This window comes from Eubalaena glacialis, chromosome X, assembly GCF_028564815.1.
Source record: "Eubalaena glacialis isolate mEubGla1 chromosome X, mEubGla1.1.hap2.+ XY, whole genome shotgun sequence".
Classification (NCBI taxonomy): domain Eukaryota; kingdom Metazoa; phylum Chordata; class Mammalia; order Artiodactyla; family Balaenidae; genus Eubalaena; species Eubalaena glacialis.
The window spans coordinates 18,929,345-18,955,307 of NC_083736.1; the positions used below are offsets into that span (position 1 = coordinate 18,929,345).

General features: G+C 47.2%; 1 protein-coding gene across 1 annotated transcript in view; it reads left to right on the forward strand.

Moving 5' to 3' along the window:
• Positions 1-1,668: 1,668 nt before the first annotated feature.
• SMS (spermine synthase) overlaps positions 1,669-25,963 on the forward strand; it is a 48,600-nt gene continuing 24,305 nt past the window's right edge. Inside the window, exons 1-4 of the mRNA XM_061178343.1 lie at positions 1,669-1,996; positions 18,007-18,127; positions 21,875-21,965; positions 22,545-22,609. Coding sequence (XP_061034326.1) covers positions 1,948-1,996; positions 18,007-18,127; positions 21,875-21,965; positions 22,545-22,609 — 326 coding nt within the window. The 5' untranslated portion in view covers positions 1,669-1,947. The remainder of the gene's footprint in view (positions 1,997-18,006; positions 18,128-21,874; positions 21,966-22,544; positions 22,610-25,963) is intronic.

Consider the following 25,963-nt stretch of genomic DNA (forward strand, 5'->3'; position numbering starts at 1 on the left):
CTTGAAGCCAGGGGCCTAGATTATAAAACCCAGGCAAAGAGAACATGTTACAGAATCCAAATAGGTACCCACAGCCCAGTTGGAGGTATTTAAAAAGGCCTCAAGCCCTTGATTCCTGTCCATGTCCTACCTGTAACAGTCTCGCCAGGATTGTGTCATTGGTAGGTAATACAGGCACTGTGAACATGCTTAAAATTACCCAACAATGCCGGCTCCATTTCAAGGCCCATTTATCTCTGATGCTATGCTAACATTGTGAAGCGTTAGGGTTTTGTTGTGGCTTTCTGATTAGTTAATGGCAGAGTATCTCAGGGACTTTTATCTCCGTCTATTTTGCACCTGCAGAAGCAAGGCGGGGCACTATCGCTGGCCACTGCCACCTGCCCTGGAGGACACAAGCTGCTGAGCAGGACCGGCTACATAATTTGCAGGCCCAGTACAAAATGAAAACACGGGGCCCCTTGTTCAAAAATTATTCACAATTTCAAGACAGCGAGAGCAGAAAGTTAAACCAAGTGCAGGGCCGTTCTGAGCCTGAGGAGGCCTGTGGAGCCTTGCTGCCCCTGCAATGTGGCAGACAAGGACAACTGGGTTCCCGGGGACCTGACTCCGGAGGAATGGCCAGAACTGGAGAGCATCCCAGGAAGCAAGCAAGAGCTGCAGTCTGAAGAATAGAGACCGAAGGCTGAGATAGCCGAAGAGCTATGGAAATTGAGGACCCTGGGATTCGCAGAAGAAAGGAAAACATGCAGGGCAACAAACAGGTGGCCTGGGCTGGAGGAAATTAATGTGGGGGCTGAAAAGGGGCCCCGGTTCTTAACAGGATGGTCTATTAAAGGACACTTCTGAAGACACTGCCCAGTTCCTGTGGAAAGGTGAAGGACTCAGCAAAACAGCCACTAGGGACTGTTTGCAGGAGAGATTAAGCTTAATATCTAGGTTCCTCCTGCCCTTGTGGAGGTATAAGAGTTCACTGATCTAGACTTTGTCCAGCCATTACAGCAATTCCTGAGGAGCCTGGGAACGCCTAGAGAGGCACAGAGGACTGATGGGATGATGGAGGCATTTGCCCAGTGATACTGTCAGTGTCATAAAGAGGGCTTTAGTGCCCAGACACTGATGTTCTCTCCTTTGTCACATCTTGTTGATCACCAGCTACAACCCCGAAGTCAAAGACAAGCTCACAGCGAAAAGGTTCACTGCCACGAATGTAGACATCAGTGGTGGACGAGCAACTCTAGAAGCTGTAATTTCTCAAGTCAACATTAACAACGTTTTCCTCTCACTTGCTTCTTCCCCATTCCCATTTTTCGCAAAAACGTAGGCAACTAACTTGAATACCCAAGAGCTTTCTGTTTTGTGCCGAAACGCAGAGCCGGCCCTGGCTATAGATGATGGAAATGACAATTCTAATAGATTAAATTGTAGCATTTGAAGAGTTAAGGAAAAGGCGGCAGTACTTTTAGACTCCAGGGTGGATCCCAGCATTTTATTTTCTTGGCTTGGCCAGGAAATCAGAGGGGCCTGGGCTCGGGGGGCCGGTCTGGGGGAAGTGCAGGGGTGGGCCCCCCGGAAGTCGTGCTGCGTGGTTTAAACCTAAGGTGACCTAACGGATGGCGGGAGCGCCCGCCCGATCCTCAGCGCGGGGCGCGGCCATTGGTGACGCACGCCGGGGAGCACGGCGCCCACGTTTCCACCATTGCCTTAGCGCGGCCTCACACCCGGCGCTCGGAGTCCGGGGCTGCGGGCGTCCTCGCTTCCTCCCTCCCGGAGGCGGGCCCGACCCCGCCCCCGCGCCCCGGGTGGCTCCCGGCGGTCCCTCCTACCTCCTACTCTCGGCCTCCCCGGCGCGGCGCACTCCCCGCCGGCCGCAGCCTGACACGCCGCGCGGCCCCTCAGTCTCCCCGGCCGCCTCCCCCCAGGCATGGCCCAGGGCCTCGCCTCACTATGGCAGCAGCACGGCACAGCACCCTTGACTTCATGCTCGGCGCCAAAGGTGAGGGCGCGCGCCCGCCACCTGCCCCGTCGCTCCCGCCGCCGGGCGGGTTGGGGCCGGCGGGACCGGGCGGGGCGCGCGCCGCGGGCCGAACAATGCGGACGGCCGCGCGGCCCCGGCCCCGGCGCTGGCGTCTCCCGGGCTGCCGCTTGCACTGGCGCCCGCGTGGAGGCCGCGCTCCTGCTCCCGCCGCGCTCCGTCCCGGAGGCAGCGCGGGGCCCGGGGGGGCCGCGCCGGCTCCCTCCTCGACCCCGACCGGGCCGCCCTCCGGGGCCCGGGTCGCCCACCCGCGCCCTACGCGGGCTCGGCTGCCCCCGCCGGGGGTCCCCTCGCGCCCTGGGCACAGGAGGAAGAGTCCGGGTGGCCGCGGCCCCCCCTGGGGCGGGGGGCGTGCGAGGGGCCCGCCCGCGGGACCTTTCGCCGTTCCCCGAGGCGGGTAAATTCCCCCGGGGGTGGGGGCTCCCCTCGTGCGAGCCGGGGCTGGGGCAGGACCGCGCCGCGCTCGCAGAATTCTCAGCCGACTGCGTAGGAGACAGATCCCCCGGAAAGGGACGGGGCACGGGAAAAGGAAACGATGATTATATTATTATTGGGGGGGGTGGGGGGTGAAGTCCCAGCGCGGGAACTATAAGTCTCCGAATCGGGGAGGCTCGGGAGGCTGCGAGCCGGCCAGAACAGAGGGCTGGGAAAGTCCGGACCGACTGCAGAAATTGTGGAGAGGAAGGGTATTTTGCATCCTTTTTTCCTGGGTGCGTCTAAGGCGGAGGGGGGGAGGGGTAGGACTGCTGGTCTTTTTTCTGGTGGATTTTTTTTTTTTTTTTTTTTGCCGGGCCCAGCGGCATGCGGGATCTTAGTTCCCCGACCAGGGATCGAACCCGTGTCCCCTGCATTGGGAGTGCGGAGTCTTAACCCATGGACCGCCAGGGAAGTCCCTCTGGTGGCTTTTAAACCTGTGAGTGCCGCAGACTGGAATCTGCGCTTCCGGTTTGTCCTACTTGGAGCGTCTCACCCAGGTCTTGCTTTTTCACGGTCTTCCTCCAATTGGCTGGAGCCACCTTTTCTGTTACCATTGAAAACATTACTTTCACACTTTCTTTCTCCCCTGCCCCTTTTTTTAAACTTCTGAGTACTCACTTTGCATTTTCTCCCCCAGTTTAAAGGATTTTCGAAGGCATAAGATGAGGAAAAAAAAAAAGACCTCAGGGATTTGGACAAGACCTAGTTTTGTGTCCTGTGTTGATTGGCTCTGCTTGTGACTTTGGCTTTATTTCTCAACCTGTCTGAGCTGCTGCTTCCCTGTGGTAAAAAGGGGGAAGGGTAGCGCGCACTTCGTTGGGCACCCCCATCCCCCAGGGCTTTTAATGTTAATGGAGTTGCTGGAAAACGCTACAGGGTTGTGAAGTAATATCAGCGTATTTGGGTGGTGGGGAAGTGACTAGGAGAAAAAGCATTTCTTAGTTCCCTCCTTTCTTATGTGAGGCTGGAGGGAAGGGAGGCGGCTGGGGAGAATCAGGAGATAAAATGGTGATTGGAGCCGGCTAAAAGGTTTTCTTGAGTAATTAGCCTGCCAGTTTCACTGGGAGGGTGAGGCTTGAGGAAGAAATAGTGGTTCAAGGCCACTCAGCTGCTGAGTTGAGTTTCTGGTGGCAGTCTTGTGTGAGCGCTCACCTGTGCTTATTGAGTGTGGGTTTTCCAGGCTCTAAGGAGGGTAACGATGAGGCCGGAAGATTCTGGCCCTTCCCTCAGCCTGAGTGTCCTTGCCTGAAGCCTTAAACAGCTTTCAGCTAAATTCAGGTGTTGTCTGTTGAAATGGTTGCTCCCAATGGACTTCTGTATTCTGTTGTAGAAGCGGGGAAAACCTTCCCTTAATTGTATGAAGAAAAAGTGAGAGAACTTGAACATTTTGGGCAGGCACCGGCTAGGGAGGGAGAGAGAACCATGGACGTGCAGTTTGGAAGGGAGCAGGAGAAGCTGGCGGGCTCGAAGTTGGCGAGGTGTGGAAGTGGCATCTAAATAATTTAGTCGTGTGAAGAGAAAGTAAAAAAAAAAAAAATTGAGAATTCCCAGTCACTCTTTTTTTTTTTTTTTTTTGCCTGCGTTGGGTCTTCGTTGCTGCGCGCGGGCTTTCTCTAGTTGAGGCGAGCGGGGGCTACTCTTTGTTGCGGTGCGCGGGCTTCTCATTGCGGTGGCTTCTCGTTGCGGAGCACGGGCTCTGGGCGCGCGGGCTTCAGTAGTTGTGGCGCACGGTGGCATGTGGGATCCTCCCGGACCAGGAATCGAACCCATGTCCCCTGCATGGGCAGGCGGATTCTTAACCACTGCACCACCAGGGAAGTCCCCCAGCCAGTTACTCTTAATTCCCAGATTGTTGATCTTCAAGATGAGAAAGTTTTTTGTTTTTTGTTTTCAAAGATGAGAAAGTTTTGATGACAAGGTGAACATTCTAGAAAGAGATCCTAAGGGGACATGTATGTATGCATCTGTATTAGATTTTGAGTCCCTACAGAACTGTTTTGGGAGTAAGAGGACCCTGATTCTTATTGTATTCCCCCCATCACTTGATTTTGGGGGGAGGCATGTCGCCCTTGCTGTCTGTAGGTATCCACCCTTGTAGAATAAGGGGATCTGGCTAAACTAGGATCTGTTTTTGGTTTTCATTAAGGGGCACTTGGTGAGAAGTCTACCACCTGTGAGGTCTTCAAAAATATTTATTTTAATTGATAATAATGAGTCAAAAGGCATTACTCTTGGCATGTGAGTACTGGATGTGACTCAAGGGTGAGTCAAATGCCTGTGGAGCCTGGAATCATGTTCTTTTTCTCATTTGTCAGTAATCCTTCCTCATGCTCCAGTTCCATGATGTGATTTTAATGGAATTAAACTTGAACCACTTAGTTATGTTATGTTGCGATTCTGTATAACTTGGTTACCAGTGCAAGCCAGCTAGTACCCAGCAGCCACTGGGCCACTGAGGGCAATTATAGGTTGGGCCTGGCGGTGCCTGTTTAGTTCTGGCTGATGAGGTAACTCAGGAAATTTTAATTTCTGCTGAAAAAAAATCTCACCTTTGATCCTCTCATAAGTGAAGTATTGGACTGTGCAGACTCTTGAGCCCAGAAAACATTTTGTGACTTCTCAGCCTGAGGCCAGCAAGAATAAACATGTCCCACATTAGTATAGCTTCAGCATCTCTGGGCAGGTGGAGGACACGTGGTTTGTTTATGCTAGGCAGCCAGCGAGTGTTCTGCGTAGACCGAGTGAGGTACACACGACCTCTGCCCACCCTGGAAGGGTAGGGTTGCAGTCTTCCTTTCCATGTCCATTTCTTCCCCGGGCTGGGAGTGTCTTTGAAGGGTGACCTCCAGGGTCTGTATCCTGGACACAGTTCTGATACATCATAGATGTTTGAGAAGTACTGGTTAAATGGACCTGATTGATGTTATGATAAAGGTGGAAAGCTAGTTCAAGTCCACTAGGGGAAAACAAGGCACACATTTACCTTTAGAATTAAGAGGATGGGTCCTGAGTGAGGAAATGTGACTGATGCTGTTGTGTCTGTCCTTTGGATCACTGATTTATAGTTTATGTAGGGAAACAAAGTGACTTGTGTCATTCAAATTAACAAATTAGTTTTATAACAGAAATTTATTTAGTAAATTAAGGACACGGGAGTTCCCTGGTGGCCTAGTGGTTAGGATTCTGGGCTTTCACTGCCATGGCCCAGGTTCAGTCCCTTGTCGGGGAACTGAGATCCCACAAGTGCACAGCGCTGCCAAAAAAAAAAAAACCCCAAAACAAAACAACAACAAAAAAACCATAAGCCTGCTTGGGAATTATGGGCTTAGCCGAAAAATGTTGAGGGTAGGGGTTCTTAAGTTGTGTGCCTTTGGCCCTCATTGGGGAAGCCTGTGGAGCGCTTCTCAGAATAAGAATTTTAAATGCCTAAAATAACCCATTTATTTAAAATAACATTCTCAAAATAAAACCCCTAATATGTGACATAGTAAATAGTAATATGTGCTTCTTTCATAACACATTAAAATACAGTCTAGCTGCAGGCCTCATAATTTCCAAATTTCCGTAATTTCGGAGTAGAGCCGAGGAAATCAGTATTTCAGCTGTCATTTGATCAGGAAAAGCTGTGCTTCTGTTGTGACAATGGCCAGGTAGTTGATAATGTGTGGTTTTACAAGCATAATTGAAAAAAATGCTAAGTTTCAATTAGTGAAAATAAGGATGTATACTTTTTGCCATCCATGTTCACAGAGCCCCTGAATTGTGTCTCCTGGCCCTTGGGAGTCCATAGACCCCAGGTTCAGGCCCCCCAGGAGCTGGAGAGAGAACTGGGACTGTCATTTCTCTATATTGTTCCTTTTGGGAGGAGGTTTCCACTCAGGCCAAAGCTGTAAGCAAATGTCCCCACTTCTTCAAAACATCTTTTTGAAAACAAAAAAGCCAGTGTTTACTAATTGCCTCCTGGGCTACGCATTGCCCTAAGCGCATAACATATTATTTTATGTAATCCTCACAACAGCCCTATGGTGGGTTTTATCCCCATTTTAAAGATGAATAAATAGGCCCATTGAAGTTTTTCTCCTTTTAAGTGGGCTACCTGTGATTCAAAGCCCTGTCTATTTGATTCCAAGTCCTTTGTTAATTCCACAACCGTGAAGCCTCTTAGTTAAGGCAATGGCTGCGTGTCCCGCCCTCCCCCCCCCCCAATTTATCACTATATGGAGACCTTTTTTGTCTCTTCACCTTGGGAGGTGCTACCAGCATCTAGTAGGCCAGGGGTGGTTTTAAACATCTTACAGTGCACAGCATTGACAAGCCAACATATCTGTGGTGCTGGGGTAGAGAATCCCCGGTGTAAGTTCTAACCAGGTTGTTGCAGTGATCTGGATGACAAATCATCAGCAAAATTTCCCTGGTTCTTTTTGGAAGTGTCCGTGGTGCAGGGAAGGAGGATGGGCCTTACCTTCCCCTGAGGTTTGCACTGGGGTCAGTTAGCACTTCCTACCGAGCAAAGCCTGTGGCTTCAGGTGACCCCCCCCCCCATTTCCTGAACCATCTTGGACCTCTCCACCAAGCTCCCGCTCTTCCATGTATTTATTGAGCCCCTTTCTGGCGGAAGCATATCGTCTTCATGTACTTAATTAATTAATTAATTTAACATCTTTATTGGAGTATAATTGCTTTACAATGTTGTGTTAGTTTCTGCTGTATAACAAAGTGAATCAGCTATATGTATACATATATCCCCATATCCCCTCCCTCTTGCGTCTCCCTCCCACTGTCTTCGTGTATTTTAAATTTATTTTATTTATTTATTTTGGCTGCATTGGGTCTTCGTTGCTGCGCGCGGGCCCTTTCCAGCTGCGGCGAGCAGGGGCCACTCTTCGTTGAGGTGCGCAGGCCTCTCATTGCGGTGGCCTATTTTGCTGTGGAGCACGGGCTCCAGGCGCTCTGGCTTCAGTAGTTGTGGCACGTGGGCTCAGTAGTTGTGGCTCGCGGGCTCAGTAGTTGTGGCTCGCGGGATCTAGAGCGCAGGCTCAGTAGTTGTGGCGCACGGGCCCAGCTGCTCTGCGGCATGTGGGATCTTCCTGGATCAGGGTTTGAACCCGTGTGCCCTGCACTGGGAGGCGGATTCCCAACCACTGCGCCACCAGGGAAGCCCACCTTCGTGTATTTTAAATAGCTATAACTATAAGCATAAAACCTAAACCAGTTTTGATTGCATCTAGCTTTTTTGTTCTTTTGTTCAAGAGTAGAAAAAGCTTTCTCCCTACCCCCTCATCATTATGATTGTCCCCTCACACTTTATCCACCACTGTGATAGAGAACACCCACACCCGCTTTAACGATGAAACCTTGGGCGGCTGATGAATGGGAAAATGCATGCGTGGGCCCCACTCTAGACTGACTTGAATCACAGTCTTTGAGGGGAGGGTAGTACCTGGAATTTACATTTGTAACCAGCTTTCCTCCCAGCAATTCTGATGCTGATTATATGAGAACCAGTATAATAGGATCCTCATTAAAAACAAAAAACCCCGTGTATCAGAAACCTTCGAGGCACCCATCCACGTCATTAAGTCCTATGGATTCTACCTGCTGCCCTCTCAGATTCCTTGCTCACCTTTTTCCTGGCTACAGTCCTTGGCCACAGTCTCCCTACTTGTCTCCCTCCCTTGTTTGGGAAGGGCTCAGTCAACAGAAACGCAACAGATCCCTGTCCCTTTTCCCATTTAAAAGCCCTCCTGTGAGTCCTCATTACTCTACAGATGAAGTTGAAACTGCTTATCAGCACTTCCAAGGTCCATGAAGGTCCATTTCTACCCGATTCTCCATCCTCACCCAACACACACTTGAGTCTCACACTCCTTGTGCTTCCAAGTAGAACCTGGACTCAGAATTTTCAGCTCTGGGGAAGGTATTTTTTTGTGTGACGTAGGTATTCTCTCATACCTTAATTGTCTTTGAAAATGTTTTCTGGACTGCTTGGGGGAGGTCCCTTGTTAGAGTCTGCCTACATTTGGCATGCCCCTTTGCTTTGTTGGGATTTTAAAAAAAAACTCCCTTTTCCCCAACTCTGCAAGATTCTTAATTGCACTGATCATGCTCTATTTGACCCCAGGCTGAATAATTGCACATTGCTGGGAATTCATTTTGTGAGCTTGCCATTAAAAAATTGTGTAAACCTTAATGGTTTTTTAGAATATAGTTCCGCAGTTATACTATGGGTGGTATATGGTAAAATTAGTTTGTGCTTTATATCAAAAAGCCTCATCTAGTTCCTACTTGGTAGTTCTCTATTGTTTTAAATGCTTTGGAAGGGATAACAGCTGTTTAAGAAATTGATTCCATAATCCAGGCATTTAGGAACAATCACCCCAGCTAACAAGGGAGGTATTTTTTCAAGTAATCTGAAGCTCTGCAGGTGATGTTTCTTAAAAAGAGTGTTTTCCAATTTAATAAGCAACTGGTAGATGATTTGTCTTGTGGGTGTTTTGTCTGTTTTGTTTTTGTGGGGGAAAGCCAGTTTTGTTTTGCAGTGGAGGAGTTACGAATTTGGAATCTTTGTATCCTCTTTTTTTTTTTTTTTTTTTTTGGCCTCCCTGCCTGGCATGTGGGATCTTAGTTCCCCCACCAGGGAATCAAACCTGTGCCCCCTGCAGTGGAAGCGCTGATTCTTAACCACTGGACCACCAGGGAAGTCCTGGAATCTTTGTATCCTCTTAATTGTATAATGAAATTGGCCCTATTTGAATCAGCATTCAAAGGCCTTCCCTACCTTCTTGGGAGGTAGACTGAAGTGCTGTGGTCTCTCATAGCTTTGAAAAGTTAGAGCTTTTGGTGTTGGACTTGGGACCCTGGGTAAGATTTGGCATTACGGGCTTTGTAATTTGAATTGAGACCACCGTGGTTATACTAACCCTTTGCACGTAAGGATTAGCTCGAAAGTTACTGGATTGTGGTTGGGCCTCTGTTTAAAAACGTGTTCAAGAAAGCTGTTATTGAGTTTAGTTTTTGGAGTCACGCATGCTCTGCGCGTTTTAATCCACCATTTCACTGCAGTTGTAACCTAAGCCTGCTGGTGTGTGCTGCGGCTCCAACCACCATTTCATGGTAGTTTAATTACAGGCTCAGTTCTTTTGAAAAGTCAGGAAACCTCCTCAGTTGAATTCTGCCAGCCAAGTATGTAAACCATTGCACAAATGCTCTTTTAAACCCTTACGACTGGGCATTTTTCCAGACCCCAGGAAAAAGGCAACTCTGGAGCCCAAAGTTGTGGTGGGCCTGCAGTTCGTTAAACTGATGATGTCACCTGTGTTCTGGAATGAGCCCCTGAGTTAGTGGCCACACTTGTGATCAAAGGCATTCATGGGCTAAGCGGCAAAGTCAAAAGGAGCTGGTAAGAGCCAGGAGCATGTTCTGGGTTCCTGAGCTGACTTGACCCTCTGGGTAGTTTCCCATGTACCTTAATTTCGCCCTTTGCGTGAAGGCACCAGTGATACCAATATCCCACACACTGTGTTGTTGGGTGGGATGTCCAATAAAATGTTTGGAAGAGTGTCAAATGATACATAAAACACTTAACACTAATTGCAGTACTTAGCGCTGAATACTTTGAAATTGTGCCAGTGGGTAAAGATGATCTGTTATAAAGAGGTGTGAATTTCACTTACTGAAAGATAAGGAAAGTTCTGCTGGCAGAAGAAGAGGCAGAAAATAAAGGGTTGGCATGTGATTTGAAGGTTGGTCTACTTAAAGGACCTCTCTAAGTTACTAAAGCAGAATTTTATGAAGACATTTTGATTTTTAAGATAACAGTTACATGGGTTTGTGTTGCATGACTGTTTTCCCTGGAATGGAAATTTCTCCTGTGAGAATCCTGAGCAATTTCTAGGATACTGTTACATTTAGCACCAAATTGTCTCTTCTGAAGGACTGCAGATCACAGTGGTCAAGCAAGACCGATAGGATAATGGGCATTCTGAATTTCTAGAAAATATTAGAAGATTTCTCAAACTGGGTTCAACATGGGGCCCTTTCTCTTTTTTTTATTGAGGTGTTACTGACACATAATATTGTATTAGTTGCAGGTTACAACTAATTACAACATCGTAATTCGATACTTGTATATGTTGTGAAATGATCACCACAATAAGTCTAGTTAACATCTGTCACCATACATAGGTTGAAAATTATTTTTTCCTGTGATGAGAACTTTTAACACTTACTCTTAGTAACTTTCACATATGCAGTACGGTATTAAAACTATAGTCACCATGCTGTACATTACATCCTATGACTTACTTATGGGACCCTTTTTCTTAGAACCGGTGCCATGGATCACACTTGGGGAAACAGTAGTGGTGTAGGTTTTATAAATGGTTTAACACTGAATTTTTGAACTGTTTAATGCTGCAGCTAAGTGGCCCAGTTGGTCTGGGGTTGTGAGGAAGGGGATCATGGGCCTGTCAGTCCAAGTGTTCCTAAGTGGGGTTTGTCTAGGTTGGAGAGAAAAAGAGCTTACTATCAGTTTATTCCCTTTGGAATATGATAGGTCTTTAAAAAAAAAAAAAGGCATTTTGTGAATGTTTTTTGTTTGTTAAGAGTTCCCATGTATATTTTTTTCTTTTGATGAAGGATATGGCTTTGCTTGAAGAAACTCCAGAAGCTGTTCAAATAATGGTTTATGCATTTGTCTTTTTACATGTTTTTGTTTAAGTTATGTGCTCATTTTAGACTACCTGCAGGGTGTAGGGAAATAGAAAGGGGGAAACCCAGATCTCTCATCTTATCACAAGTAGATAACCTGTTGATGTTTTGGTGTCTGGGACAAATGGCTTATTGTCCCATATTTAACTAAGGGGGGGGGGTGCAACACAGCGTCAAGATTAAAAGCACTGGATCTTTGGAGCCCGGCTGCTTGAGTTTGGATCCTAGCTCTTAGCTCTACCACTTACAAGCCTTAAATGTGTAACCTTGGGCACATCTTGACCTCTAGGCCTTATTGAGACATCCTTGCCTCCTTACTGATAGCATTCAGTCTATTACCATTAAGTAGGATGCTGGTTGTACTTTTTTTTTTTTTTTTTTAAATATTTATTTATTTATTTTTGGCTGCGTTGGGTCTTTGTTGCTGCGCGCGGGCTTTCTCTAGTTGCGGCGAGCGGGGGCTACTCTTCGTTGTGGTGCGCGGGATTCTCATTGCGGTGGCTTTTCTTGTTGCGGAGCACAGGCTCTAGGTGCGTGCGCTTCAGTAGTTGTGGCTCGCGGGCTCTAGAGCGCAGGCTCAGTAGTTGTGGCGCATAGGCTTGGTTGCTCCGCGGCATGTAGGATCTTCCCGGACCAGGGCTCAAACCCGTGTCCCCTGCATTGGGAGGTGGATTCTTATCCACTGCGCCACCAGGGAAGTCCCCAGTGTACAGTTCTGAGTTTTGACCAATGCATACTGTCCTGTGAACACACCACTGTGAAGATGAGAATATCTGAGAGGATTTTTAAAGCAGATACTTGAATGATTTCAAACTGTATTTGGAGTCCATTTTCCTTATCTTCCTCTTTTAGGTTTAGGGGTCTGTCGAGAAGACCAGAAAGCTGGTAAACTGCACAACCCAAGCCTGGCTCATAGGTTCTGTGACATGAGAGTCTGGGGTTTTGGGGAAAGGATACCTGCATTTATGTTTCCCCTTGCAGGGAGCTGCAAACGGATCTGCCAACAGCTTCGGGGCCATCTTCCCACTGAGCACAGATCTCTGAGAGGGGAAGGCGGGAGGAGGGGTGGGGCCTCTGACCTAGATGGTAAATGGGAAGTGTGCATGGAGGAGGCACATCAGGGGGCTCTGGAAATTCCAGGGTCTGGGGAGTGGGAGGTGGGATGGAAGGAGGCTGGGTTTTGGGCCTCACCACTTGGGCATGGTGCAACCATGGGAATAATTAACCACCTGTTGGAACTTAAATTGCCCGAGCTTTGTGGGAGAGAGAGACCTAGGAGACAGTACAACTGGGGGGGGTGGTCCTTGATGGTGAAGTGTGGCATTTCCAGCGCATATAAAGATAACGTTTAGCAAGAATAGAAATTCATCTTCTAATTTTATAAGCCAGGTGCTGCTTAAATGTGAGAGAGCAGAGAGGAATGCAGCCACCTAATTTTGCAGAGGGGACTAGTGTGGCTCTGGCCCGCAGCTGGTGCAGGGTGATGACCCTGCAGCGGCAGAGACTTGGCATTGTGTAGCTTAAAGCCCTCATACTTTATGTCCAGAGTTTTCTTAGTTGAAGTGTTTGAAGTTGGAAAAGACTTAAAGGCACAAGTCACGGTCATGGGGTGGAGAGTCCCAGAGTTTTTCTGGAAGTGTGAGAATTGCTTATTTCCTGAGGGCAGCCTCTCTAATGGAATTCACTTAGTTAAGGAGGTTACAGTATTTTAGCCTCTTGAAGCTGAAGAAGAGGGAATCTAACTGAAGCAGGGCGCCTGGTATCATAGGTTTTTATTGGGCGGGACTCTCTTTTCTACTTGGGCTAGTAAGGTTGGGGGGTACAGCTAATCTACTTATGTCCACAGGGCTGCCCACCTTATGGATAATGATTAAATGGCAGTGCCTGACTGTGAGGGACGGAGGGCTCGAACGTTGGTGCTGGCTTCCTTATAGGAACCCTGTGAAGTGGTGCCTCCATTTTATGTTTGATGAAATGAGGTCTGTAAGTGAGGCCAGTGAGTTTGAGTGGTGCAGAGAGGCTGTGGTGGGGGACTTGTGGGAGAAGCTTCAGGGGACCGTTAAGGGGGATCTTACGTGGCAGGGGTATTAACCATTGGTGGGAAGGAGTGGGGAAGTCTGGACAGTGTGGTGAGCATTTGGGTGAGAGGCAGGTTGCAGCTGGATGTACAGATTTGGGATTCGGCTGTCTGGAGCTGATGGGCAGGGTCAGAGGAATGAGGTTCATTCTCCAAGAGAGGCCTATAAATGGATCCCTGGGACAAAATGAGGCAGGGAGATGAAACCTTGTCTTCCCTTGTCTTCTTTTGACAGTGGTATATTTAATTTGGACTAGACCTCCAATAGACCTCCAAGTTGATTCTTCTTAAGTTATTGTTGAATAAACACACACAAAGTGGGCAGTGGTCTGGAAACGAGGACACTGAGTTGCCCATTGGACAAAGGACACATTTGTCTCTGTGTTTCTGAGCACTTTGGAAGGCTCTGAGTGCTTCACTAGTTGCACATCATTCTTGCCTGGGCAGTTTTCTAAGAAGTTGTGCCAAGCAACATTTTATTAGCCTAGTTTAGATTACCATGTCTACTTGAAAGCAGTGTGCTTATATCTCTTTTAGCATTGAATCTATTTTCATATTTTCTGATTCATAGGCACTTAGACATCTCTATTTTGTGTTCCCAAATTTGGGTGCGCTCTGACCCCAGGCTCCTGCTCACTCATGTGTAGAGCATCTAGTAGTTCTCAAGGGACTGCATTGCCCGCCTCCCTTCTGCCCCTGGGAAATTGGGGTGTGGGGTCTTTTTTTTTTATTTTAACAAAGGGGGGGCTCTTCTTGTATTTAGTGGGTATGGCTGGGATTATCAAAAGTCCTGTGAGGGACAGAAAAGTCATTTACACTGTATTTTCAACCCGCGTTGAGGAACCCTGATAGAGCAAGCCCATTTTGTTTGGTCGTGTTACGTGCTCCTTACTAGACAGGCATAAAGGTTGAAATTGGATAATTAATTGCAGAGCATTTTCTGGGGGCCTGTCATGAGTTACCTGTGGCTATAGCTGGCAGGGAGTTTGGACTTTTTTCAGGCCTCCTGTTGTGTTGAATATTTTCTATAACCTTTTGGTGACTGGAGTGTAGTTAGCTTGGAGTTAGTGGGGGTTTATTTTTCTTTTTTTATCTAGTGGTTTAGATCAGTGGTTCTCACACGTGGCTGCACATTAGAATTTCCCAGGAAGCTTTAAAAAAGTGTTGCCTGGGTTCCACCCCCAGATTTTTCTTTAATTGGTCTAGGATGTGGCATCAGAAGTTTTATAACTCCCCAGGTGGTTATAATGCACAGCTAGGATTGAAAACCACTGGTCTAGGTGTTCCCGAAGCTCTGCAGAGATACAGGAATAAGGCTGATTAATTTAGCTAGATGAAATTTTCATTTACCCACAAAACATTTGTTGAGCACTTGAGATCAAGATGACCAAGGAAGCTACCTTGTTAAGGCTAGTGGATCTCATTTCTTTGGTTTCCAGTTTTCATCTTAAAACCTTGGTTCTGGAAAAGAGATGCTAGGTAGTTGTTTCAGCTCCAGCTCTGCTTTCTGGAGTCCTCTCCAAGGGCTGGGAGCAGCTTGGGTGACAGGGGAGCCCCCAGGTCAGGAGGAAGGTGAATATGAAGTGAGGTGAACAGTGGGCAAAACGGCATGGTCCCCATGTCCCTGGCAGGGCCAGCACACTCTGGCCACAGGGACTGGGCGGTGGCGACAGCCAGCAGGATCATTCAGACCCGGGCTGTTTCTACTGAACTGGGGGCGTAAGCCCACAGTATAGGAATAAGGGAACACTAAACTGGATCTCTTTTGTAATGTGTTTTCCTTCAGTTTGAAACCTGGCTGGAGGGCCTCCATTAGCCCACTCAGTGCCTTTCTGTTAATTGTGCCAGTTAGAAAAAGGGGATGGTCGCCACGCTGGGCTTGGCCAGCAGTCAAGGGCTTTGCGTGTATCAGACAGAGACACCCCCTTTTCCTGCCCAGGGGACAGAGTTTGCTCCAGCTCAGCTCCAGGGCCCTCATTCGGTGCACAGCCTGGCCAGTGATCTGCAGGGTGGCCCTGCCTGCACAGCCCTCTTCACCAGCATGGGGGGTTTGTGTCCTGTTTTGTGATGTGCCAGCTGAACCCGGTCTTGAGGCCGTTTACCGGGAGTGATGATTTGTTTTATACACTTTCAAAACAGAAAACATCTGTTCTGGCCAGGGAGGGATTGAATAATTGCATAGTGGCTTTCCTAGTCACAATTCAAGTACTGCTGGGCGCACTTGTCTCCACCGCCCCGCAGCTCAGTCACTTCCACGGTGGCCCGACCCCACCAGGCTTCGTTGACAAACACAAATGGAACGAGGTCAGTTCTTTGTATCAAGTTTGAAATTGAAATTTTTTTCAGGGGCTGAATTCAGTCTTAAAACCACAGTTCTGGGGGATATAATTCAGACCTCCCCCTTTTAATTTCCTGAAACCAGTTCCAGAATAGCAAAGCCAGCTAGATTATTCTTTGCCAAATGAGTTTCCCAAAGGCACAGTTTTGCTGGGAACGAGGGAGACTCGAATGAGACAGGAGGCCACTGCTCGTGCTGGGTGGGGCGGTGGTGTGGACGCTGCTCCAGTGGTCCCTTCCCGATGTGGGGCTTCTTCCTGAAGGGGCCTCAGTTCATTGTGGCCAGGTCCCCGCGGCCTGCTGGGCGCTCGCTGTTGGGTGAACCCCTGTTGGTATTTTTATGGGGGGTTGCAGTCCCTTCGCTCTGCTCGCTTCTCTCACACTTGCTGGTACCCCACCAGGTCTCTGGGCCGGGGCTGCTTGTCTCTACCTACTCCTGGTGTGCTGTTTGGGGATGCAGTCTGTCATTTAGTTTTGTTCTAAATGTTGTCTGTGAGGTTTGGTTGTGCTATCCTAATTGCTCTGTGTTTGGAGATTGAGAAGATTAAAAAAATCACTCCTTCACTGCCATTTTTGCTACTCCATTTGCTTTTGTTTGTTAAGCAGAGTTAAAATAGGACTTTTAGTGGGTATATTAGTCGGCCAGGGCTGTTGTAACAAAGTACTGCAAACTGGGTGACTTAAAACTACAGAAACGTGTTCTCTCCCAGTTTTGGAGGCTAGAGTCTGAAAACAGAGTATCAGCAGGGCCACACTCACTCCCTCTAAGGGCTCTAGGGGAGAGTCTGCTTGCCTCTTCCAGCTTCTGTTGGCTCCACGTGTTCTCGGCTTGTGGCCATTTTCACGCCAGTCTCTACCTTTGTTGTCGTCGTCGTCTCCTCCTCCTCCCCCTCCCCTCCTCCTCCTCCCCCTCCCCTCCCCCTCCTCCCCCTCCCCTCCCCCTCCTCCCCCCTCCCCCATGTGTCTTCTAGGCTTCAGTCTCTAATAAGGACTTAACTGGAATTAGGACCCACCTGGATGCTCCAGGATGATCCATCGCTAGATCCTTAAATTAACTACATCTGCAAAAACCCTTTTCCAAATCAGGTCGCACTCCCAAGTTCTGGGGGTTAGGGTGTGGACATATCTTTTGGGGGCCACTATTCCACCCACGACAGTTGGGGTGGATGAAATCATCTGCTTTTTAAGTGGCAATTTACATTTTTAAAAATGTCTGCGTAGGCCAGAATAAGACACATGTGCTGCCCAGTTTGGCCTCTGAACCCAGTTTGTGGCCTTCATTCTTATTGTGCACCGGAAGGTGTTGGGAGCATAGTTCAGATGTCATTGGAGATGGACTCCTGCGTAGATTGAGGAAATCCTTCCAGTCTGTTTTGGCACTCCTTAGTTTATGGAAGGAATTCTAGTGTAATTTTCTTGTGAAACCACACTGTGGTCAGCTGTGGATCTTGTTTTTTTTTTCTTTTGCCCTCGGTTCAGGTCACAGGGATGCTTTGTTTTGATGCTTTGCAGCCCCTACTTTTTTCCTTCATGTGGAAAAAGCACCAGCCTGTGGAGGGCTCCTGAGACAGTACAGAGTAATTCCTTTTGTCTCATCTTGGTTCTTTATCTTACCCTTCTCAAGGAGTGAGTACTTTTGCAGATACAACTAGATAAGAATAAATTGCATTTTGTTTTTACCTAAATATCATAATGATGGATGTTCTTGAAGATTGTGGCTTCAAGTGAACCTACAGAGGTTAATGCAATTTCTATAACCTTGACCTCAGTCCTTGACCTGAGCTCCACTTTGGTAGCAGGGGGTGGGATGGGAGATGGGGTCACAATGCCTAGCAGCTTGTACCATATTGAATTGTTGTTCAGTTTCTACCAGTTAGAGATAGGTTACTGAGTGGCGCCATTTATTTTTTCCGATAATAAAAGCAAGCCATCCTTATTGTAGAACACCTGGAACACAAAGCCAAAAGTTTTGAAGTCGTTTATGATACCCATCAACAGTGGATGGAATTCTTTTTCTAGTACTTTGTATTCTCATTAACTTACTTAAGCTAAAGTGGAATGTCTTTTATTGTGTTTGTATTTCTGGTTTCTGGCTAGCCTGAATATTTTGTTAGGCTATTTCTAGTTTGCTGAATATCTGTCTGCATTTTTGGCACAGCTATTTTGTGGTTGGTGTTGCCATTCTTATTTTGTTCCCTGGTAATCTGAAGCCTCTCCTTGTAGGGTTCAGAACGTTCATGACAAAGGCGATAAACGACGCTGGCAGCTCTGTTCAGGTTTTCTTAAAAGTTCATTCATCAAACTGTGCCTCGCTGGCTTTGCTTCTGAATGTTTCACTCTGACCATCTTGCCTTCTCCCCCTGTTCTCCAGCTGATGGTGAGACCATTCTGAAAGGCCTCCAGTCCATTTTCCAGGAGCGGGGGATGACGGAGTCGGTGCACACCTGGCAGGACCATGGCTATTTAGCGACCTACATAAACAAAAACGGCAGGTGAGGCGGCCTTGAGCGCTCCTCTTCAGGTCTGAGCACTTCAGCAGTGTGTGTGTGTGTGTGTGTGGGGGGGGGTGGGATGTGTGTTTGTGTATGTGTGGGTGGATGTGTGTGTAAAGGGCGGTGGTGGGGTGGTGTCCTGGTTTTTTTCTTTCCTCCTTTGGCATCTTTGAGGAGGGGGCTAGAATTCAGTGCTTCTCAGCTCTAGCTGCACAGTAGAATTGCCTGGGAATGCCTTCACAAAATCCATGCCCAGGCACTCCCCCCAGAGATTGAGGCCACTGGGCATCGCTGTTTCTCCAAACACCCCCCGGTGATTCTGTGGGGCCAAGACCCAGAACCCTTGGGCAGCATAAGCAGTGTGGACCGGCAGGCAGTGATCCAGATGGCCGTGCTTCACTGCCAGAGTTTCTGCTGCAGCAGGTCTGGGGCAGCACCCCAAATAGCATTTCTGACAAGCTCCCAGGGGATGTCAATGCTGCCGGTCAGCTGACCCCACTGTGCGAAGCACTGTAATAAGTGGTTATCAATTAACACAGACCGTAGTCAAATTCAGGATGAGAAAGTCTGCAAGTAGCTTGACAGGAAGCTGAAGGGATCCAGGCGCTGTTTTTGTTTTTGTTTTTTTTTTCTCCTTAAGACTTTATAGATGATCTAGACTTTTTACCTGATCAATATGTAAATGAAAGTCAACCTAAGACTGGGAAAGGAAATGACTGATAACAGAAGACACTGGTGCATTGAGCTCTTTGCATTTCCCTAAGTCTTGGTTTGTATCTTCTAGACTGTCTCGTGTGTAAAACCGTTAAGATTCTTAGTAATTTGCACTATTAATTTTAAAATGTGAACTCTGGGTATTTTTGATGGCTTTCATTCCGTTCTCTAAGTTCTAGAATTCCACATGGCTTCATTAATGTCCCATATTCTCTCCCTTGTTTTTCTAATTAAAAGAAGACCCCCCCCCGCCCCCAATCTTACAGAGGCCCAGAAGACAATGCTGTGAGGTGAGGGAAACTTGTACTTTTGAGCTCAGCCCCGCTTCCATTATTTTCTTTATAAGGATACATGGTTCACCCCTGTGGTGGTGATTGTTGTTTCTGACTATGTAGCAAACGTCCATATATGCCTGTAGCAGATACCTCCAACGTATCTAAAATGATTTCTTCTCAAGGGTGACCCAAACCCTCTACTGCCTCCGTCCTCGGGCTCTGGCCCAGTTAATGGTGAGTCCCATAGAAGCGGAGGTCTGCAGCTGGCCTTGCGCCCTCCAGCCTCTCTTTTCCATCCTCCCTGCCCCCATGTCTCACTGTCCTAGCTGTGGTCCGTCATTTGGGGACACAGCAATCAGACCTTGCCTCTCTCCCAGCTCGGTAGGTTCCTCCTCCACTCCAGGTGAAGCCTTGCATCTCTTACCACCTCCTAAGGGCCTTTGCAGCTGGGTGCGACCAACCCCTTTACCTCAGTTCTTGAATCTTCTGCCCTAGACACCAATCCCAGTTTTCTAGAAGGCTTAGGATTCTTCCTGGAAGGGAGTTTTTGAGTAATGAGAGCTGTTGGAAGTTGGTTCTGAAAGCAAAAAAAAGAGAAAAATTAACATGCTTATTAGTTTACTTTTTTTTTTTTTGGCCATGCCGCACAGCTTGCAGGATCTTAGTTCCCCAACCAGGGATGGAACCTGGCCCCTTGCAGTGGAAGCACGGAGTCCTAACCATTAGTCTACTAGGGAATTCCCTAATATGCTTAGTTTAAAAACTTGTTTTCCACACTGGTCTTCCTCTCCTCTCAGTTGGTTAGCTGGGACCCATCCCCATGCGGCCTGTCGTGAAACCTCACTCCTCTCTTCCACGCCCAGGCACCTGTCGGCTCAGGGTAGGGACTGCAGCTCCCAGCCGGGCTTCTGGCCTGACTTCTGGTTAATGACCCCTTTGTGTGTGGTCCTGGTCCTCAGTCACCTTTTTTCTTGGTCTCCATTTTCTCCCCCTTGCAACTCTTCCTCTTTCTTTATTTCCGGTTTTAATCCGGTGAGGTTTGACTCTACCTTTCGGCATTCTCTGTGTTCCTAGGTTCTCTGGCAGGGGATTCTTTGCTAGAACCACCTAGCTGGTTAAGAGGTGGCATTTCTCTCTCCTTCCTTTACCCCTGGCCCCTCTCCTTTGTGTGGCTGGTGGTGGTGGTGGGTGGGGATGGTCAGCTCGTGCAGGTGCAGATGAGTTTGTGGTGTCCTGGGCCTGAACTTGATTTTGAGGCCATTTAAGGGCTGAAGGTGAAAATTAACTAGTTGTATTTTTTTTTTAATATCTATTTATTTTATTTATTTGGCTGTATCGGGTCTTAGTTGCGGCACGCAGGATCTTCATTGCAGCACGCGGGATCTTTTGTTGCAGCACAGGCTGTCTAGTTGTACTGCGCAGGCTCTAGAGCGCACGGGCTTAGTTGCTCTGCAGCGTGTGGGATCTTAGTTCCCTGAACAGGGATTGAACCTGTGTCCCCTGCATTGGAAGGCGGATTCTTAACCACTGACCACCAGGGAAGTCCCACAGTTGTATTTATTTTTTAATCCAAGCACACTGCCCGTATTCTCCAAACAGAACTCTTCATCTTATTTAGTATCATTCAAACGTTTCTTTAACCACACCTTATAGTAAGAAGTGATTTTATATCAGATGTGCACATACACATCTGCATATGTACAAATATACATGTCTAATTGAAAGAAAAGTTTCTTCAGATAATTCTTACACATGTGTGATACACTCTTTATTTCATAAAAAAGCTGGTCAGATACACTAAATTAGAGGTTAAAGCTTTTCCTGTAAGGAGCTACATAAGGTCTCTGTCACATACTCCCTCTTTTTTCTTAAGCAACTCTTTAAAAATGTAAAAAAACATATTTAATCTGCAGGCTTTACAAAACATGCCAGGGGCTGGATCTGGCTTGCAGGCCCCGAGCTCAGTGAATTTAGCCACCACCTGCTTGCAGTCAGAAAAACACGGCTCTGGGGACTTCCTGGTGGCGCAGTGGTGAAGAATCCGCCTGCCAGTGCAGGGGACACGGGTTCGAGCCCTGGTCCGGAAAGGTCCCACATGCCACGGAGCAACTAAGCCCGCGCGCCACAACTACTGAGCCTGCGCTCTAGAGCCCGTAAGCCACAACTACTGAGCCCGCATGCCACAACTACTAAAGCCTGTGTGCCTAGAGCCCGTGCTCCGCAACAAGAGAAGCCACCGTAATGAGAAGCCTGCGCACCACAATCAAGAGTAGCCCCCGCTCGCCGCAACTAGAGAAAGCCTGCGCACAGCAACGAAGACCCAACACAGCCATAAGTAAATAAATAAATAAATTTATTCAAACAAACAAACAAAAACCACGGCTCTGTTTTGAACTCTGAGGGTAATTGGGAGAACCCAGTTTGCTCTTCACCACCCTCCCTTCCTTTTAAGGAGGAGTCAGTCACTGCTGAGGAACCTTCTTAAAAATCAGATTCATAGAACTTGCTGCTGAATCACTTTCTGGACCCAAGAACCTGTTTTGAAAACCTTAGCACTTGATGGCTCTCTCTAAAATCTTCCCTAAATGATCGGCTTCCCTGCCCCCATGAAGAGGCTCTAATGAGAAAGCAACAGGGATAATTATGTAATTTAGGGAAAAAAAGAGCAGTGGTTTTGCCTTTTAACTGGGTTGGTGTCTTTTTTCTTTTGAGTGCTGTGATACAATTCCTAACCTTAAAATTATGCTTTCCTCTGTAGCTTTGCCAATTTGAGAATTTACCCGCATGGATTGGTGTTGCTGGACCTTCAGAGTTACGACGGTGATGCGCAAGGCAAAGAAGTTGACAGTGTCAGTTTTCCACTTTTATTTACTCAAGTATTTGAGGATCACAAAAACTGCTCAGTTCAATGATAAAATTATTTTCACCTATTTGCTGACTTTCACTTAATTTTTTTTCAATAAAATTTCTATTTTATCTTAAATATTCACTTAATTTTAAACTTGCCTCCCTTCAGATAAGTGATTTTAGAAGAAAAATAGTTGTTCCTCAGTAGTTTTTAGGAACCTGGCTGTCATCTTTCCCTTGACTGCTTGAGTACTGAGTTATGATTTTACTTTGCACTGGAGGGAATGTAAACCTTTATCTAGGATGTTACAGCTGCAATATCCTTGAGCCTTTCCCTTTGCCATTATTTTGTTGGTACCTTAGGCTGAAGTGAGGTTGGCACTATGTTGGGCTAGTTGGCGTGGGAGTGTGGAATTGGGCCAGGCCTGCAGGCTGCTTTAGGGGTTGGGGAGGACAAGTGTATCTGGGCATCTGCCAGTGTCACAGCTCTGTCAACACGGCCTCAACCTCCTGGTCTGTTCTGGAATTTAGCTGTTCCACTCAGCTTATTCGATAAGCCCATTTCTTTTCTTTTATTGCAGCTTTTGAACAAAGTAGAAGAAAGAATGAAAGAATTGAGTCAGGACAGTACTGAGCGGGTGAAGCGGTAAGTCCACTCCTGAATGTTCTTTTATATTTGGTTAATCGATAAAATAATCAGAATGGTGGTGTTATCCCTGAGCAGTGTCTAAGATGTAGAAGAGATCAAAGTCCTGCTTCTGGCCACTTGGTAGACTGAGGTAGTGGGCCCTTACAACAGAAGACTAACTGTATATGAGAGAGAGAGATGCTAGACAAAGTGGAACAAAGGCAGAAGGGAGTGTACAGTGATTCCAAGGGGCTGGAACTGTATAACGCAGAGAATCAGGTGGAGCTGGCACCTCAAAGGGGAGCTAGAAAACTCCTCCTCGACCCTGTCCAGTAAAGAGAAAAGATTGTCTTGTCTTTCCTCAGAGTTCTGGGCCCCAGAGTAGAATTAAGCAGTTTTAAGAGATTTTGACAGCATGGGATGATAGAAAGTTTGCCTCAGTGCTTTCAGGTAAGATGACATTGATATTGCAAGGTACTAAGAATTTCAGAGGCCACCCACCTTGAGCAGCCCCTGGTGGGTTCTTTTCAGATGAAAACGAAGACCATTAACCTTTCTTGAGGAGTGCAGCCACTATGCCACATGTGACTATTTAAAACTAAGTTAATAAAAAAGAGTTCAGTTCCTCAGTCTCACCTCATGTCGCTAGCTAATAGCTAGTGACTGCCATATTGGACAACACAGATAAAGAACATTTCTGTGGTGACAGAAATGTTCTGTTGGACAGAACAGAGGTATTTGTCAGTGGTGTCAGATGTTAAAAGAGCTTTGATAGAAGTAATAGTTTTGACATTTGTTGGGAGGGATAGAGTCTGGTAGGTCCTGGGAATTAATCATGGCTGCACAGCAGGTAATTCTGAGCGGTTCGGCCTTGCCCTGCCTGGGTGGCTCCTTACCAGGCCCTCAAAAGTGGGCTTGTCCCTTGCTCATAAAGGCAAACACATAGATGCAGAAACACAGAGAGACTTTTGTAAGGTCGGGGCATCACTGATGGAAGTGACCATCCAGAATACAGACTTCTCCATTTCAGGGCACTTTCCACAAGAGGGAATCCTTATTGGCTGTTTAAGGACGTTTAAGTACTTAATGGCTCATCCTGCTAAATTTGATCAGCCTAGAGGAAAGCCCCAGGGCAGATGTAAGATAACTGGAAAGTTGTTTAACCTCCAACATGGACACAAAGCAGGAAACTGCATGTGAAGAGGGCAGGACACAGTGTAGAACTCGGCCACTTGATTGAAATCTGTCGGAGCACCCAGACTTGTTTACCCCACCCAAGTTCAGCTTAAGTGTCTTCGGGCCCTTCCCCATCCTTAAAGAACTTGTCCACACCTACACTCTTTTCTGGAATTTCCCTCTTTTCCTGCTTACAGAGTTTTCCTAATCTTTCCTGGTCCATCTGAATTGAACGGGTTCCCACTGTGTCTTTAATTCGGTGATAATGAATTGGCCAACATCAAAATGCCTGATTTTTTTTTTTTTTTTTTTTTAAATTGGTCTGGTTTTTATTGGGATTACTTCTAGGAGTGAGCAAATAGATGGAATGCATTTATGGGCTTCCGCACTCATGAGAAGTCTGGTTCCTTTGTGGTTTTGGTATGGGAGTTTTTGAAGTGAGAATGCAGTTATACTTCCGATTTTCAGTTCAAAACACAGCACAGGCCTTGTTTTTCCTTGTCACTGTTTTTACATCTTTTCATAAAATCAGGGTGGAGGGGGCAGGAAGTTGTTGGGAATACTTTGTTGTAGGCCCTTTGTTTTTGGCCTCAAAAGGACAAGAATGGTGCCACTTTTCTGTCTGGGGAATGACATTGTTAGAGATTGAATCACTAACAAATGACTCAGTAACATCTGAAATGATTGCTCCCCTGTGGCCAATGATTTAAATCTGAATTAAGAAGCCATGGGATTTATTAGAAACTTTATTTTCATATCCTACTATTCAAAAGAAAAGGAACAGGAAAAGCAAGCTTACATCAGTAATGTTTTGTTGAAAAGAAAAATTCTTGCAATTTACACGGTGTCTGAGGCCCAGGACATATTCTTTCTCTCTACCATCTATTTTCAATTTTCTGTAGTGAAGGTTGAAAAGAGAGTTATGTAGGGCTCCAGAATATCTCCCAAAGCCCATTTCAGGGAGATGCGCTTCATGTTAGTGAAGCCAAATCCGGCCTCTGTACCCCAACACTGAATTAAATCTTGGAGACAGAGTTTTGGGTGAAGTAGAAAAGAATAGGTTTATTGCTTTGCCAGGCAAAGGGGGCCGCAGTGGACTAATGCCCTCAGAACTGCGTGTCCCGACCTGGAGGGGGTAGTGAGGAGTTTTATAGTAATGGTTCAAGGAGAGCGTGATCAGCTCGTGGACATTCTTCTGATTGGCTAGTGGGGAGGTAAGTGGGCGTCAGTATCATCTACCTTCTGGTTCCAACCAGTCTGGGGTCTACGTGCTTGTGGGCAGCATACTGTCATTAACTGTTAACTTCTCCCACCTGGTGGGGGCTTCAGTATCTGCAAAGCAGCTCAAAGATACTGTTACAGTGTGTGTATCCCTTGGGGGGAACCAGGACCCTGCCCCAGAGTTACACTATTGTTTCTCTTGACTGTTCCTCCCTTGTCTCTGTATCCCCTCCCTTCCCTAATTAGCATCTGTTTGAACTGCCCATTGGCACTCAGGGAAGGTCTTGGAGGCTGAATGAAGCCCGGTTTCCTGTAATCAAGAAATGGGGGACACAGAAAGGCTTTTGTGCCCAGGAGCCCCACAGGGTCCTGCTCGGTATGATCAAGGGGATGGCTTCCCCATCCTTAAAGATCCTTGCTTCTTTGCATGTCTTTAAAAACCACTGTGTTGCTGTGGAGGAAAGAGCTCTTACCTGCACCCAAGGCACCATTAACACAATTGAGAATGGACATTGTTTCATTGGGTTTGTGCATAGTTCAGTAATTGCCTGTAGCTGGCTGGCTGTTGACCCCGAGGGATGGGTTTCCTCCCCTGAAAGCCCTTGAGTTGCTGTTTGTTACTTTCATCCAGTGACAGGTAGCTCATGCTCCCACCTCATGCCACCCACCACCCATCAGCCAGAGGTGGAAGAGGCTTCCCCCAAGTCCTGTTTGCCTACTCTCGGGGTTTGTCCTGTTTGGGGTGCCACATTTTACAAGAAAAACCTCTGATCTGCCTAATTCCAACAGCTGAGTTTGTTCTCCTGGAAGATGAAGAAGTGGTTAAATTAGGAGGAGTTAGGATTAAATGACAGTTTATGGGAATTTGCTTTGTAAAGTCAGTGCTTTTTGCAGATGTTAGTATTTCCTCATAGAAAGCCTCATTAACCTGTAACAGGTTCAGACTGTATTCTTGGAAACAGGTGAGCGGAAGAG